Source organism: Hyperolius riggenbachi, chromosome 2, assembly GCF_040937935.1.
Source record: "Hyperolius riggenbachi isolate aHypRig1 chromosome 2, aHypRig1.pri, whole genome shotgun sequence".
Taxonomy (NCBI): domain Eukaryota; kingdom Metazoa; phylum Chordata; class Amphibia; order Anura; family Hyperoliidae; genus Hyperolius; species Hyperolius riggenbachi.
In genome coordinates, this window is record NC_090647.1 from 79,256,145 (window position 1) to 79,271,416 (window position 15,272).

Consider the following 15,272-nt stretch of genomic DNA (forward strand, 5'->3'; position numbering starts at 1 on the left):
AATATATTAACTCGGCAGCTTCCTGTGTCTCCGCAAGCCTACCGCCAGCCTAGTTCGGGGAATCTCCGCACTGCTATCGCAACTGAACACTTTTTTATGAATGTCCACCCAGAACGCTAAAATACCAGCAGCGGTGTTTTCCCGCATTGATTCTTCTTACCGACAGCTCTTTTATGAATGATACCCTTTGTGAGTGTTTAGCGCTCTTCCTAAACCTTCCATTAGAGCAAAATACCCCCCCCCCCCCCAAAAAAAATGGTAAAGGCAGCGCTTTGCGGACAAAACACGCTGATATGAACGTTCTCAGAGAATCATTGCACGAGCGTTTTGTGGGAGACTTTGAAAATCGCCTGCGCTTGAAAAGAGGCCGAAAACGCCCCTAGTTTGAACACGCCCTAAAAGTGCTATAGAAACATAAAATGTGGGCATAAGTAATTAGAAGTGGACAGGGATAAGCTCTGGGTCTAAAGGGGGGGGGGGGGGGCATTTTAGAAATTTTATAAGTCACCTAAGCAACAAACAAATGATACAAAGTATGGTACAACTACACAAAACAAGAAATAAAAGTAGATGGGCTGGCAGGCAGACCGCACACACAGCATAGAGGTTACCAGACAAGGAATGCTATAGCTCTTCCGTACCTCACTGCAGTCTACAGACGCTTCCTGGACCCCCGGGACGCCCACCTCCTGCTTCTGCCCCCTACTCTGTGCCGCGTGTGAAATAAGGACAGATATGTGGCCTCAGCAGTGAACGTGTTAACACACGCGTCATGCCGATCAGCAGGGAAGAGAAGTCAGGACCGCTCTGGCCCCAGCGCAGTGCGGCCGCCAGCAGCGTGCTGTGCAAGCGGAGCGTTCAAGAGCGGCCGGCGTGCGTCGCTAGACACCTGCTGGAGGCCGATCACCGCAGGATTACAGAGCAGCACCGGCTCGCCCCTTCTATAGCACTTGTAGAGGAACGATGAATCAGGCTGAAAACATCTGCACTCTATTCCCTTCTCTCCGTGCAGGCTCTTGAAGTATCCACTGCTTTCCCCTCCCAGACAGAAAAGCTGAACGTTTTCTCAAGTGCTGCCACAGCTGCTTTTTAGGTCAGCCAATAAACAAGTTATAAAAGGTGTCCAACTGCCTGATGATGTAAAAAAAAAAAAAAGAAAAAAAAAATTCTCCTGAACTAGCCACTGTTATTGGGGCCCTGATCAATAATTCAATATAGCTACACTGTTTAGTATGACAATATTTCCCATGTCCCACCCAGTGTAGGCACAAGTGACATTGGAGCAGATGCCCGGATCAATGATTCTGATCCCTATAAGGGACTTGCTCTACTTTTTGCACCACTATCGTTCCTATTTGGCCAGCGCTGGCTTTGATACATCAAACTGCTGACCCATCACTGCTGCTAAAAGTGCTCCCTCCCTTCTCCCTGGGAGAATCCTCCCTGCACCCGTTATCCTTGAGCAGGTCTCCTCGGCACTGCAGCCAGCATGGAGAAGAGAGGATACAGATGTCATCTCATGCAGAGCTGCATTAGGAACACTACAACACCTTACTGAGAGATAGAGAGGTGGGGGGGGGGGGGGGGGGGGGGGTGATGTCCTACAACCGGAACCAGGTGTGGAAATCATGGTACCCCAGCCTAATGCCACAGCCTAGGAGCTGCTCTGTAGATGGATGCAGGGCATCTGCACTTAGCATTAGGAGGATGCTGCTGTGAGATACTTACCAGTAGTTTTCCCAGGCGAGAGCAATCACTTCCAACCCTGTGATCCAACACTGCAGTGTGTGGTAGGACTGAATACTGTATATTTAGGAGTCAGTGTGATCTCACTGCCTCCTGCACCCAAGCATGCTGCTACACCCCCCTGACTTGCCTAATGCACCTTTTTCCTTCCTCCTTGCAGAGCTCACCCTAGTCTCTTCCTCCTGATAGTTGAGTTATTAAGTAGGAAATGCCTGCATAGATCATAAAAAGCACATTTTCCTTCTACTGAAGGACAGGTTGAAAGTGCTGCCTTTTTCTAAAAGGTACAGGGACTATATATGCAGCCTGCTACTGTCACATGTCCCCTTGGCCTCTGGGAATAGAGGATTTCCCTACCGCAGCTGCACCCCCCCCCCCCCCCCCTACTAGCTAAAAAGGACGTCAGGTAGGGCTGCTGCAAGAAGTTGTCACCGTGAGATGACCTCTCGGCAGCCTCCAGTTTCTGCCTAGGCATCCCTCATTACAGTAGTCACGGTGTGACTTTGCACTTGCAGCAATGCAGAAAAAAAATGTCCCACCAGCATATGACGGGTTAATGGCAGAAAGGAGGAGGGTGAGATGCGCCCTTCAGTCTGCTGAGTCACAAATAGCACCCTATAGAAATAAAGCCAGTGGTATGCTCTTTAAAATTAGTCCAGACTATGGATTTGTCCATGCCTCCAGCAGATGGGACCTTGCCTTGATTCTGGACTGCAATCATGCAGGAATTTGGGAAGCAAATGGCACTCCACTTGCGCCTTGCCCATTATCACCCTGGACCACACCTCTCTAAAATATAACTTACTGCCCAAAAAAAGATATAAAGTCAAGCCCACTCTCAGTGGTCAATAAGAGATGCCAGGGCATGCTGCTCTGCTATGACAAATCCCATCCCTCCTCTGTTCTGCTCAGATTAATCTGTCAACTGTGCGATCATCTTTCAAAGCACTTCTTATGCAGGATCAAAGTTTTGCAGATGTGTAAAAGCAGCCCCCCCCCCCCCAAAAAAAAATAATAATAATAATAAACAAAAACAACTCACAAACGTCCTACCTGCAGCCTGTGATGTTTAAGGTTTACAAACAAATATTACTAACAACAAATAAATAATAGAAGGATAGGCTCCTTTTTTTGGGGAGAGGGGGCACCTACCAAATCTGTTGTGGTCCTGCCTCGTCCCCTGGATAGTGCCATTGGGAAAAATCTCTAAATGGTATCCAGTCCTGCAGTACAACTGCCTCCTTCGGAGAATCCCCTTTAAGTGTTCCAAGTCAGTGACCGCAGAGCCTCTGGGCAGCCCCCCTGCCTCAGCCTGACTCAGGTGGTCACTCAACAGCATAGGGTTATCCACGGGCAAAACCGGCACATTCCCAAACGAGACAGCATCCTGCACACCAAAATAGTTCCCAACTTCAGCCAGAGGAGCCATCAGCGATGGTGTGCCTACTGCAGCTGCTTGCTGGTGGTTGGTGGAAGAGATCAAGGAGGAAGATAGCAGGTCAAGGTATATATACACACTCTTTCCTGTGATTCACTCACTGGAGGTGGAAAAAGGGGGGGTGGGGGGGATGAGGAAGGAGGATGATGATGATGGTAGTGATGATGATGATGCTGCTGCCTTTATCTTCAATCCATTCAGTGCATCAATAAAAAAAAATAATAAAAAAAATAATAAATGTGGCTTTGGCTAGCTTCAGGGTTCAAGGTCAAAGCTGTGTCAGTCTAAGGAAGCTCCACTTCTTAGCGGTGACATCAAGGCAGCCCCACTTCTTAGCGGTGACATCAAGGAAACCCCACTTCTTAGCAGTGACATATTGCTCCTCTGCACATCTCAGCAGGCGAGCAGCAGCTCCTCTTCAGCCCATCCGCAGGCAGTGGCCGCAGCGTCGGCCAGGGGGGGAATCCGGAGTTTCTCCATCGGGCAGCAGGTGATGCTGCGTGCACTGAGAGAGTGTGAGCGTGTAGCGCGGGGGGGATTTAGGATGTACAGGAGGCTACGTCAGAATGTATGGATCCTGACTCCAGGAAGACATGCGCTGTCTTGGCTTCAGAGCAGCAGTAGCAGCAGCAGCCCGCAGAGCTCAGCATGGATCCTGGCGGAGCACGCAGGGGGTGACAGGGGAGCATGGAGGCAGAGGAAAGTTTTCAGGTGGCAGCAGCCTGTGATCCCGGACTGGAGCGCCGCCGGGCTGCAAGGGAACAGGTGTCTCGCCTGCTGCTGCAGCCTCTGTGCTACTGCTGCTGCTGATCTCCAGCTCTGAGGCTGCAGCGTCTGACTGAGGCTCTCCATCCAGCTCTCGGAGTGGCGCAGCAGCAGGCATTGGGCTGGGTTTAAGGTAACCTCTCGCTGCCTGCCTGCCAAGCTCGCAGCATCCTCCCGGGTCCTACAGCCCGCACTGCTCTGCCTGCTGTACCGTCAGCTCTGCGGCACTACGGGGGAGCCCGGCAGCGGCCACTGCGGTAATGAGGGTGACCCTGGCCACAGTCCCAGCCCTGGACAAACTGCACTGACATATGTATATGTATATATATATATATATATATATATATATATATATATATATATATATATATATATATATATATATATATAAAACATTTCCCTTGCTGTTGCTGATATCTTTATTAACAGTACCATTCACACTCAGCCTTTGTCAAACTTCTATATTATAAGAATCAACCCATGCAGTCAGTGGCATTGCTAATGCCTGCTACACACAATGCAATTTTCTGACAGATTTAGGCTTTGTTCGCATTGCGTTACACTTGCGTGTCCGTCCGCGTTGGCCGGTTTTTGAAGCGTTTTTTTTCCGATTTCCGTGCGTTGGACGGTTTTCTTAAGTGTTTTTCTAAGCGCTTTTGCAGAGCGATTGCATTTTTTCACGTTCTATCAGGAAGTAAGCACTTTGATCCGGAGGAAAATAAATACAATGTATTTATTCTTAATGCTCACGCAATCACTGCACAAATCGATTTTGTGAGCGTTTTTCCTATACCTTCCATTGAGGCGGAAACGCCTGAAAAATGGTCTATGCAGCGCTTATCTGAGCGGATCGGAAACAAACCACTCAGATGTGAACTCTCTCATAGGGAATCATGGCACAAGCGTTTTCAGGGCGATTTTGAAAATCGCCAGCGTTAAAAGTTGTCAAAAACGCCCCTAGTGTAAACGAGCCCTTACTGTCAGTTTGATTATTTCCAACATGTCTAATCTGATTTCCAAGCGATTTTTCAAACGATTTTTCATGGAAAATTGATCGGAAATCAGATCAGACATGTTGGAAATAATCGATCTGACAGAAAATGTCAGAAATGTCAGAAATTGCATGCAAGTGTACCTAGCATAAAGAGCTTTGGGCCCCAGTGCACGTTTTACATTGGGCCCTTCAAGCAGTGATGAGTGAAAATGTAGATATTCGTTTCACATTAGTTTTAACAAAAATAATGTTGAATTCCACTTTCAAGCAAAAAATGCCATCGTAAAGGAATAAATCAATGTCTTTGACCATTTTGCAGAAATACAATGTGTTTTTGCAAATCAGGCAATAATGACCCTAAGTATTCTATACATAACAATTCATACGGCGCAACAAAACCTGCCAGGGACATCCACAGTAGGACAGGTGTAAGCAAAGGAGAGAGCAGTATGTTAACCTCTAGACGACCAGCTAACGCCGATTGGCGTAAACTGGTCGTCTGCGGGTTACCATGGAAACGATCGAGCGGCCTTTCCATGTCAGTTCACGGAGGGTGTCTCCGTGAACAGCCGGAGAGTCGCCGATCGCGGCTTGCCGGCAAAATGTAAACAGGCAGGAAAGAAATCCCCGCTGTTTACATCATACGGCGCTGCTGCGCAGCAGCGCCGTAAGGCAGATCGGCGATCCCCGGCTGATTGGCCGGGGATCGCCGGCATATGATAGGTTGAAGCCTATCCTTCAATGCGCAGGACGGAAATCCGTCCTGCGCAGCTCACAGGGGGAGGGAGAGGGAGGGAGCGGGCGAGACGGCGGAGAACGCTGCGGAGGGGGGCTTTGAAGAGCCCCCCCCCCGCTAAGCAAATGCAGCCGGCGGCGATCAGACCCCCCCAGCAGGACATCCCCCTAGTGGGGAAAAAAGGGGGGTAGTCTGATCGCCCTGCTGCACTCCTGATCGGTGCTGCGGGCTGTAGAGCCCACGCAGCACCGATCAGTGAAAAATCCCCTGGTCGGCAAGTGGTTAATGGTTACCACTATTCAATGTATATGTTACGGCCAGAACCCGAAGTGTGGCCACTTCGCGTTCTGGCCGGTCACTTTGGGTTCAAGCCGGTCAATATGCGAACTGGCCGCTGCTCTGCGGCCAATGTTAGAAATGGAATGTTTCCCTGGGAAGATCAATGTGTTTTCTGGCCGTCTCTGGCCAAATGTAGCAAAAGTTAGTTTAGTTAATGAAATGAAGCCAACGGCAATTAGCGGCTGAAGCCGCCGGCTTCAGCTATCTCTCCTCCCCCTGCCTCTCTCTCTCTCTCCTATGGGCGCTGCGGGGGGCGGGGAGACACGCGAGTCCCCCCAGAGTCGTTCGTGGCTGCAGGGAAGCAGAGCGGGGAGGCTGCAGACATCGCTTCTGCCAGCACCCGCTCTGCAGGAACGGCAGAATTGCCTGTTACGACAAACGACTCTGGGGGACACATGTCCCCCCCCCCCCCCCTCATCCGGCTGCTAGTATTGGGGAGGAGAGGAGATGCAGGGGGAGGAGAGAGAACGGAAGCCGCCGGCTTCATTTTATTAAATTACCTAACTTTTGCTACATTTGGGCAGACGGCCAGAAAACACATTAATCTTGCGAGGGAAACATTCCATTTCTAACATTGGCCGCAGCGGCCAGTTCGCACATTGGCCGGCCAGAACTAGAGGTGGCCACACTTCGGGTTCTGGCCGTAACATATATATAGAAGTGATTGTTGTCAGCATCACACCATTGAGGAGCTAATACTGCAGCTGAGGGCTAATACTGCAGCTGAGAGTGGGCCCTTGGCAGGGCCGGTTTAAGCAACAATGGGGCCCCAGGGCAAAATTAACCTGGGGGGCCCCCACAACATATACCCCGGAACAAAAATCGGCATTAGGGGACCTTTTTTGAAGCTGGTATAGTCAGGGTGTGAAGTCCCAATCGGTCGGAGCTCCACATTCTGGCTATCCCAGCCTGCATGGGGAACAAGGGGTTAAAAAGTTTCAGGAGGGGGGACCCCACATAATTAAAAAAAAAAAAAATTCCCACACTCTAAACATAAAAAAAAAAAAAAAAAATTGGGAAAATAGGAAAAAATGCCAGGGATCTTCATACAGCCATATTGCGGCTGTATAGCGATCCCTGGCCAAAGCGCTGTGGCTGCGTATGGACCCCCTGGAAACCCCGTCAGGACATTTATTACGCTTTCGTTTGATGCATGTAAAATTACACTACCGTTAGGTTTGCTACTAAAAGTGACATTTACCGCATTTAAAAGTATACTTTTTCCTTCGAAACTTTAAAATCGATTTTCTCAAAAACTATAAGTCTTTTTGAAAAATTGTTTTTTTCCTCTTATTCCTAATGATCTCCTTAACATATCCTGCAAATTTAGGGTTTCTAGCATTTAAGGTGGATTTGCTATTAACCATTAAAGTCGGCAGGTTTTTAAATGTGTATTTTTTTTCTCCTTTGAAACTTTAAAATCGATTTTCTCAAAAACTATAAGGCCGATTTGAGACATTTTTTTTTCCTCTTGTAACTACTGGGGGCCCCTACAAGCTCTGGGGCCCTGGGGCAGCTGCCTCCTTTGCCTTAATGGTAGCGCCGGCCCTTGGTGGGCCTCTCTGGTCCATGGGCCCCTGTGCAGCCACAATCTCTGCATCCCCTAGAGCAGTGCCGAATGCCGCCCGCCAAGGCTTTTACACTGGCCCCCCAAACACAAAATCTATAACTTATAGATGCAGCCCACTGCACCTTTAAATATTGGCTGCCCGCATATACTGTAGAATAGCAGTGCTGGCATCACCCATCCACATACTGTAGAAGCCAGCGAGCAGGTTGTCACGTGAGTAGTGTACAACTTTTTGAGATCAGAAAGAGGGACACTTAAGCCACACCCCTGCCACACCTCTGATCACACCCCTAGTCAGGCATAGCATAAAGATTTAATAAGAAAAATATGTTGTTTTATAATTCAAACCACACTGGTCCTTTATATCCTGGATCATTTTCCTTCATATTAACATTTTACAATTAGTAATATATCAATTTAACCACCCTGGCGTTCTATTAAGATCGCCAGGGCGGCTGCGGGAGGGTTTTTTTTAAATAAAAAAAAAACTATTTCATGCAGCCAACTGAAAGTTGGCTGCATGAAAGCCCACTAGATGGCGCTCCGGAGGCGTTCTTCTGATCGCCTCCGGCGGCCAAAAGTAACACGGAAGGCCGCAATGAGCAGCCTTCCGTGTTTGGCTTCTCCTGTCGCCATGGCGACGAGCGGAGTGACGTCATGGACATCAGCCGACGTCCTGACGTCAGCCGCCTCCGATCCAGCCCTTAGCGCTGGCCGGAACTATTTGTTCCGGCTGCGCAGGGCTCAGGCGGCTGGGGGGACCCTCTTTCGCCGCTGCTCGCGGCGGATCGCCGCAGAGCGGCGGCGATCGGGCAGCACACGCGGCTGGCCAAGTGCCGGCTGCGTGTGCTGCTTTTTATTTGAACAAAATCGGCCCAGCAGGGCCTGAGCGGCAGCCATCAGCGGTGATGGACGAGCTGAGCTCGTCCATACCGCTAAGATGGTTAATTAAAGGATGGGAATAAAGTTTCGAGTCAAACAAACACAAATTTTAGTAGAGAAATATATATATTTACATTAAAGAGGGACAAAGTCCTGATAGAGGGACAAATGAGGAGGAAAGAGGGACAGAGGGACAGTGCTCTCAAAGAGGGACTATCCCTCTGAAAGAGGGACAGTTGGGAACTATGGTTTCACTGTCTACTGCACAAAGACGCTTTTTGGCACCGCATGACTGAATGACTGCTGTTGGAAGTTCCCCTCCTTCCATGATTGGCGGAATCAATACCTAGATTCAATGTAATGTTTTTCAACATCATTTTATGTACGTTCCGGCCCCCCAGCAGTCTGAAGTACGTTGACCCAGCCCATGACCGAAACATTTTGGGAACCTCTACATCCCTTGAGATTTGCTTTAGACCTCCTTTCCACAAACTGTTGAGCTGTGTGCTCAGCAAGCAGTTACCTGGCAGAAGTAAGCAGTTATCATGTAGCAATAAGCAGTTACCAGGCAGCAGTGAGCAGATGAGAGAGTTTGAGAGGCATTTCACTGCCTATCAACAGTCCGTGGAAAAGAGGCCTAAAAATTAACTTCTTCTTACTCTCAGTTCAGGTGTGCTTTAAATACTCACTGTTCTTCCACAGTAACTAATGATTGTCTATGAGAAAAGGAACATGATGTGTGAAATTATGCTGCACTGTCCTGAGATTTTTTTTTTTGGGTGGATATGTGGTATTCTCATTCAGGCCTCTTTTTCACGAACTGTTGAGCTGTGTGCTCAGCAAGCAGTTGCCAGGCAGCAGCGAGCAGTTACCAGGCAGCAGCGAGCAGTTACCAGGCAGCAGCGAGCAGTTACCAGGCAGCAGCAAGCAGTTACCAGGCAGCAGCGAGCAGTTACCAGGCAGCAGCGAGCAGTTACCAGGCAGCAGCGAGCAGTTACCAGGCAGCAGCGAGCAGTTACCAGGCAGCAGCGAGCAGTTACCAGGCAGCAGCGAGCAGTTACCAGGCAGCAGCGAGCAGTTACCAGGCAGCAGCAAGCAGTTACTAGGCAGCAGCAAGCAGTTGTGAGAGTTTGAGAGGCATTTCACTGCCTGGGAACAGTTCATGGAAAAGAGGCCTTAAGTGTAAATGATCCTATTGACTTGCGTTGGCTTTAAATTCAAATTCCCATGCAGGAAACTGCATGTGATTTTGATAAGTGTGAACCCTGCCTCACAGACTACATTGAAGAATTTGGGCATCGTTTACATTTTATCTATTTATTGTATTTATAAAGCGCCAACATATTACGCAGCGATTATTTGATTTTTGGTAAAATGCAGAAGGCTTGGCTCCTCTGTAAATGTGTTACTGCTAAGCTAAGATTTTGGCCGGGTTACACCTGAAACCGGCGTTTTCGTTGCGGTGTGATTGCCGCGACATCAAAAACAGCCTTCAGAGATTACCGCAGCAATGCACCGTAATCTCACTGCAAGCCAAGCAAGATGTGAGGCTCTCTAACGCTCACTTCCTGCGACCGAAACAACAAATTGCATGGACGTATATTGAAAAAATACACTTCCACGCATGCGCACCTCAACATGAATGCGAAAAATTTGAAAATATCTGCGTCACCATAGATTTAAAAGACTTCTGCACGTCGCTGCACAAATTGGCCTGCAACACGCTGTTGCTTTCGTGTCATATGCGACGCTTCCAGTGTATGGAATCACACCGCGGTAGGTATGAAAGGCCCCATAGTTTTTCATTACTTTAGTGTCACTTTGCGGTAAAATAGAGTAACACAACCCAATGAAAACGTACCAGTGTGTAAAGGCGCCTTTCTCTCATGTCCTGTCTGTTCTCACACCAAGGTTGTAGTAATGAGCCTATAAAGCAATGATGGTGAACCTTTCAGAGGCTGAGTGCCCAAACTGTAACCCAAAATCAACTTATCACTGAGTGCCAATGGGGGGGGAGGGGGGTTTGTGGCACGCGAAGTGCGCCACACCGAAAAATGGGCGTGGCCATGACTCGTTCGCTGAAGAGAAACGGCTCTTAGAACTGGCTCTTCGCGAACGACCCATCACTGCATGCGGAGTTCTCGGCGGCAGGGGTTGTGGGATTAGTGATGGTAGCGGACACCGCACGCGTACCCACAGAGATGGCTCCGCGTGCCGCCTCAGGCACACGTGCCATAGGTTCGCCATCACTGCTATAAAGTGATCAAACTCCAGCTTAAAGGGAACCTAAACTGAGAAGGATATGGATTTTTCTTTTTAAAATAGTTGCCTGACTCTTCTACTGATCCTGTGTCTCTAATACTATTAGCCACAGCCCCTGAACAAGCATGCAGATCAGGTGCTCTGACAGAAGTCAGACTGGATTAGCTGCATGCTTGTTTCAGGTGTGTGATTTAACCACTACAGCCAAAGAGATCAGCAGGACTGCCAGGCAACTGGTATTGTTAAGGCCACATTCACACTAGAGCGTTTTGCCGGCGATTTTGAAAGCGCAAGTGCTTTAATACCCTATGGGGCCCGTTCTTACTTGGGCGATTTGCGTTAATCCGTACTTGGGCAAATCGCCAAACGCAAAAGAGTAGCCTGCTCCATTTTCAGACGATTTTCTGGCGATCACGTTTCAGTGCTATAGAAGCGCAAAACGCGATTGCGGAGAAATTGCTGCACTGTCCAGTGATTTTTCTGCGTGAAATCGCGGAAAAATCCCTCCCGCAAAACGCTGGCAAAAATCGCTGGCGTTTTGCTCTTTCAAGTGTGAATGGGCTCTTAAAGTGAACCTAAAGTCACTAAAAAAAAACGAGATTAACTCACCTGGGGCTTCCCTCAGCCCCCTGCAGACGATCGGTGCCCTCGCAGCTCCGCTCCGATGTCCCAGGACCCGCCGGCGAGCACTTCCGGTTTGGCCGTCACCGGCCGACAGGCATGGGAACGCGAGTGATTGTTCGCGTTCCCAGCCTGTATATCGCCCCCTATGCTGCTATTGCGACCTCCTGGCCGCAATAGCAGCATAGGGGGCGATATACAGGCTGGGAACGCGAACAATCACTCGCGTTCCCATGCCTGTCGGCCGGTGACGGCCAAACCGGAAGTGCTCGCCGGCGGGTCCTGGGACATCGGAGCGGAGCTGCGAGGGCACCGATCGGCTGCAGGGGGCTGAGGGAAGCCCCAGGTGAGTTAAGCTCATTTTTTTTTAGTGACTTTGTTAAGCCAGTCTTGTTAAGCACTAATGGTTTAGCTGACACTGCAATCCCGCGGCAAAATAAGGGCTTTATTCACCCCCAAATACCGGGGCAAAAATCCATGACTTTCCTGGTCATGGATTTTGCTGCCCGGGGAGGCAGAGCTTTGAGCTACAGCTCTTCCTCCATTTGCATCTATCTCCCGCGGAACTCCGCCTCCTCCCCTTTCAGTGAAAGAAGACTGAGAGGGGCGGAAGGAGGCGGAGATCCGCGGGAGATATACAAATGGAGACAGAGCTGCAGCTCAAAGCACTGCCTCCAACAGGAAGGAGCCCCGCAATATGCCCCGGGCATTTCGGGGTGATTAAAGCCTCGTTTTGCCGCGGAATAGCGGCGTTTCAGCGAAACCATTAGTGCTTAAGGGCTCGTTTCCACTGTTGCGGTGCGGAATCGCCTGGATTCCACCGCAGACGAAATCGCATGCGGATGCGTTTCCGCATGCTGTTTTCCCCGCGATTCTGCATGCGATTTCGCATGGCTAAGAAGCAGGTGAATTTAACCATGTCACTGCCTGTGTAAATTGTCATAGCAGTACATGCGAAATTGCACGCGAAATCGCGGGGAAAACCGCATGACAAAGCCGCATGCGATTTCCCTATTAAAAGCATTGCGGGCGATTCGCCCGCATTCAAGCCGCACGCGAAATCTGACGGCCCTGCCGTGCAGATTTCCTCTGCACACCAAAACGCACCCGCACGACGCACAAGTGGAAACTATCCCATCCACTTGTATTGCCTATGCGAATCCGCATGCAGTGCCTGCATGCGGATTTGCTATAGTGGAAACGAGCCCTAAAAAAGGGTGATTTTCGGAAGCTTCAGACTCTCTTTAAACATCCATATCCCTCTCAGTTAAGGTTCCCTTTAAGGCCTGGAACCCACTGAAATCAGCAAACGCGAAACGCAACCGCTAGCGTTTTGTCTGAGCGGTTTGCAAGCGGATTCATGCGCGTTTTTGGTCGTGTTTTGCAACATTGTATTTTTTGCCCAGCGGGTGCGTAGCGTTTTGCGTTTTGCGTTTTTATCCTGATTGGTCCTGTGAATTATTTTTAATTTTGTTACAGTGTGCTGAACCGCAAAACGCTAGCAAAACCGCTCAGTTTAGGTTTTGCTGAGCGTTTCTGCTAGCGTTTCAATACTTTACATTGAAGCGCTAACGCTCCCAAAATGCTGCATGTCCTGCGTTTGCGTTTCTGGGAAACGCAAACGCTCCTGTGGAAGTAGCCCCATCCATTAACAGTAGCCCAGCGTTTTGGCAAACTGCTAGCGTATCGCAGTGCTGCCAAAACGCTGCCAAAAGCGCTCCTGTGGGTTCCAGCCCTAAGGCCTCTTTTCCAGAGACTGTTGATAGGCAGTGAAATGCCTCTCAAACTCTCAGGGCCCATTAACACTAGAGCGCTTTTCAGGCGATTTCAGCATCGCTGGAAATCGCTAGCGTTTTGAAAAGCGCTTGGTCAATGTTAAGTATATGTGGCGGTTCTTATTTAAGTGTTTTGCGTGTTTCAGCGATTAGCCGAAACGCAAACGCGTAACCTGCGATTTTGAGCGATTAGCGCTTCAATGTTAAAGATAGGAGCACTTCAAAATCGTCGCAGAAGCGCTGGGCTGTTCACAATAGTCAGTGTTTTTCCTGCGCTTTTACTCAGTAAATATTGCAGATTACCCATAAAACACTGCAGTTTACCCATAAAACACCTGTTTCCTGTGTAGTGGCCATTTCCTGTATGGGAGAGCGACAAACGTGCAGTAAAATCGCTAAACGCAAAACGCTGGAAAACGCAGAAAAACGCTATCCCATACAGTTAAAAAAAACGCTGAAAATACTATTGAGGAAAACGCCAGAAAAAAACGCTCAGCGTTTGCGATTATCGATTTGTAGTGTGAACAAAGCCTCACAACTGCTTGCTGCTGCCTGACAACTGATCACTGCTGCCTGGTAACTGCTTACTGAACACACAGTTCAACTGCCCTGCAAAAGAGACCTAACATGCAACAGAACTTTGCAGGTGCAGACCAAGAAATTTGCATTGGCCTGCCGGGTTTGGCTGCTGCCAATGAAGTAGCCAGCAACTAATTAACCCTCTGGGCGATACAATTACATCGCCCAGGAGGGGGCGCAGCACTTTTTTTTTTTTTTTTTTTAAAATCACGTAGCTAGCCTAGCGCTACTCGGGATTATCGCCCAGGAGGTTAAAGGGAAGGTTCAGGGAGGGTGGGTAAAAAATACCGCAGTAGAGCCCGGAGGACGTCCGATGACGTCAGCGCGGCTGCGTGGGACGCAGAAGTGCCAGGCCTTGGAGCGCAGAAGAGCCCGACCTGGCAGCCGGCCTGGCCAGGTCGGGTCGGCCACCGGAGACCACCGGAAGCCTGCGGAGCGGCGGCGAGGGCACCTCCTGCCTGCCACGGGCTGGAGGAAGCCCCAGGTAAGTGGAAATTGATTTTTATTTTTTACCCACCCTCCCTGAACCTTCCCTTTAAGGCCTCTTTTCCACAAAAAAAGAGGCCTAACTGATCAGCTATTCTAAAATCCAGTCAGTCCATGTCAATTCCATAAAGGGCCAGTGCACACCTAAAAGCGCTAGCATAATCGCAAACTCTAAGCTTTTTTTGAAGCATTTTTTCAAAGCGATTTCAGGTATGTGCCTAGCAATTTTCCAGGTATGCCTAGCGATTTTTGGAGCGTTTTGGTGTAGCGTTTTTGGGGGTTTTTGTTTTACAGTTTGACCTAAAAGTTAACAACTGTACCGAAAAATTGATTGGAAAATCGCTCTGGTCAGCGCTTTTTAGAGTGATTTTTGAATTTTACTATACTTAACATTGAGGCTGAATCGCCTCAAAAATTCTGCAGGACCCGCGTTTGTGGTTTTCCAAAAATCACATCACTCTGGTGGGATCCAACCCATAGAAAAACATTAGACAAGCGCTAGCATTTTGAAATGCGATTAGAAACGCTCTAGGTGTGCGCCAGCCCTGAATGTTACAGCAAATGTGAGAAATTTCCTCATCAAAGTCATCGACCATACGAAAAGCATAGCAGTTTTCAAATCACTTCTAGAGAGATTTTTATTATTATTATCATTATTTTCAATTTGTGCCCCTACTTAGAAACTTTGCACTCACTTCCTGTCCTGTCAGGCTCATTAGGAGGCAACAGGAAGTACATTAATTCTCTTCTTAGTGAATCCAGACAGCAGTAGAAGTAAAACCTAGCCTCTCCTAGTGCTATCCAAACACATACAAAATATTGGGCTTAGTTAGGCACCAAAGTAAATCTCACTCAGAACAATGTCATTAAAGTGAACCTTAAGTCAACTGAAAAAAATGAGATTTACTCACCTGGGGCTTCCCTCAGCCCCCAGCAGCCGATCGGTGCCCTTGCAGCTCCGCTCCGATGTCCCAGGACCCGCCGGCGAGCACCTCCAGTTTGCCCGTCACCGGCCGACAGGCATGGGAACGCGAGTGATTGTTCGCGTTCCCAGCCTGTATATCGCCCCCTATGCTGCT

At 49.0% G+C, this 15,272-nt stretch overlaps 1 protein-coding gene across 1 annotated transcript in view; it reads right to left on the reverse strand.

Moving 5' to 3' along the window:
• Positions 1-4,037, reverse strand: part of FGF9 (fibroblast growth factor 9) — a 92,566-nt gene extending 88,529 nt beyond the window's left edge. The window contains exon 1 of the mRNA XM_068266951.1: positions 2,899-4,037. Coding sequence (XP_068123052.1) covers positions 2,899-3,175 — 277 coding nt within the window. The 5' untranslated portion in view covers positions 3,176-4,037. The remainder of the gene's footprint in view (positions 1-2,898) is intronic.
• Positions 4,038-15,272: the final 11,235 nt, after the last annotated feature.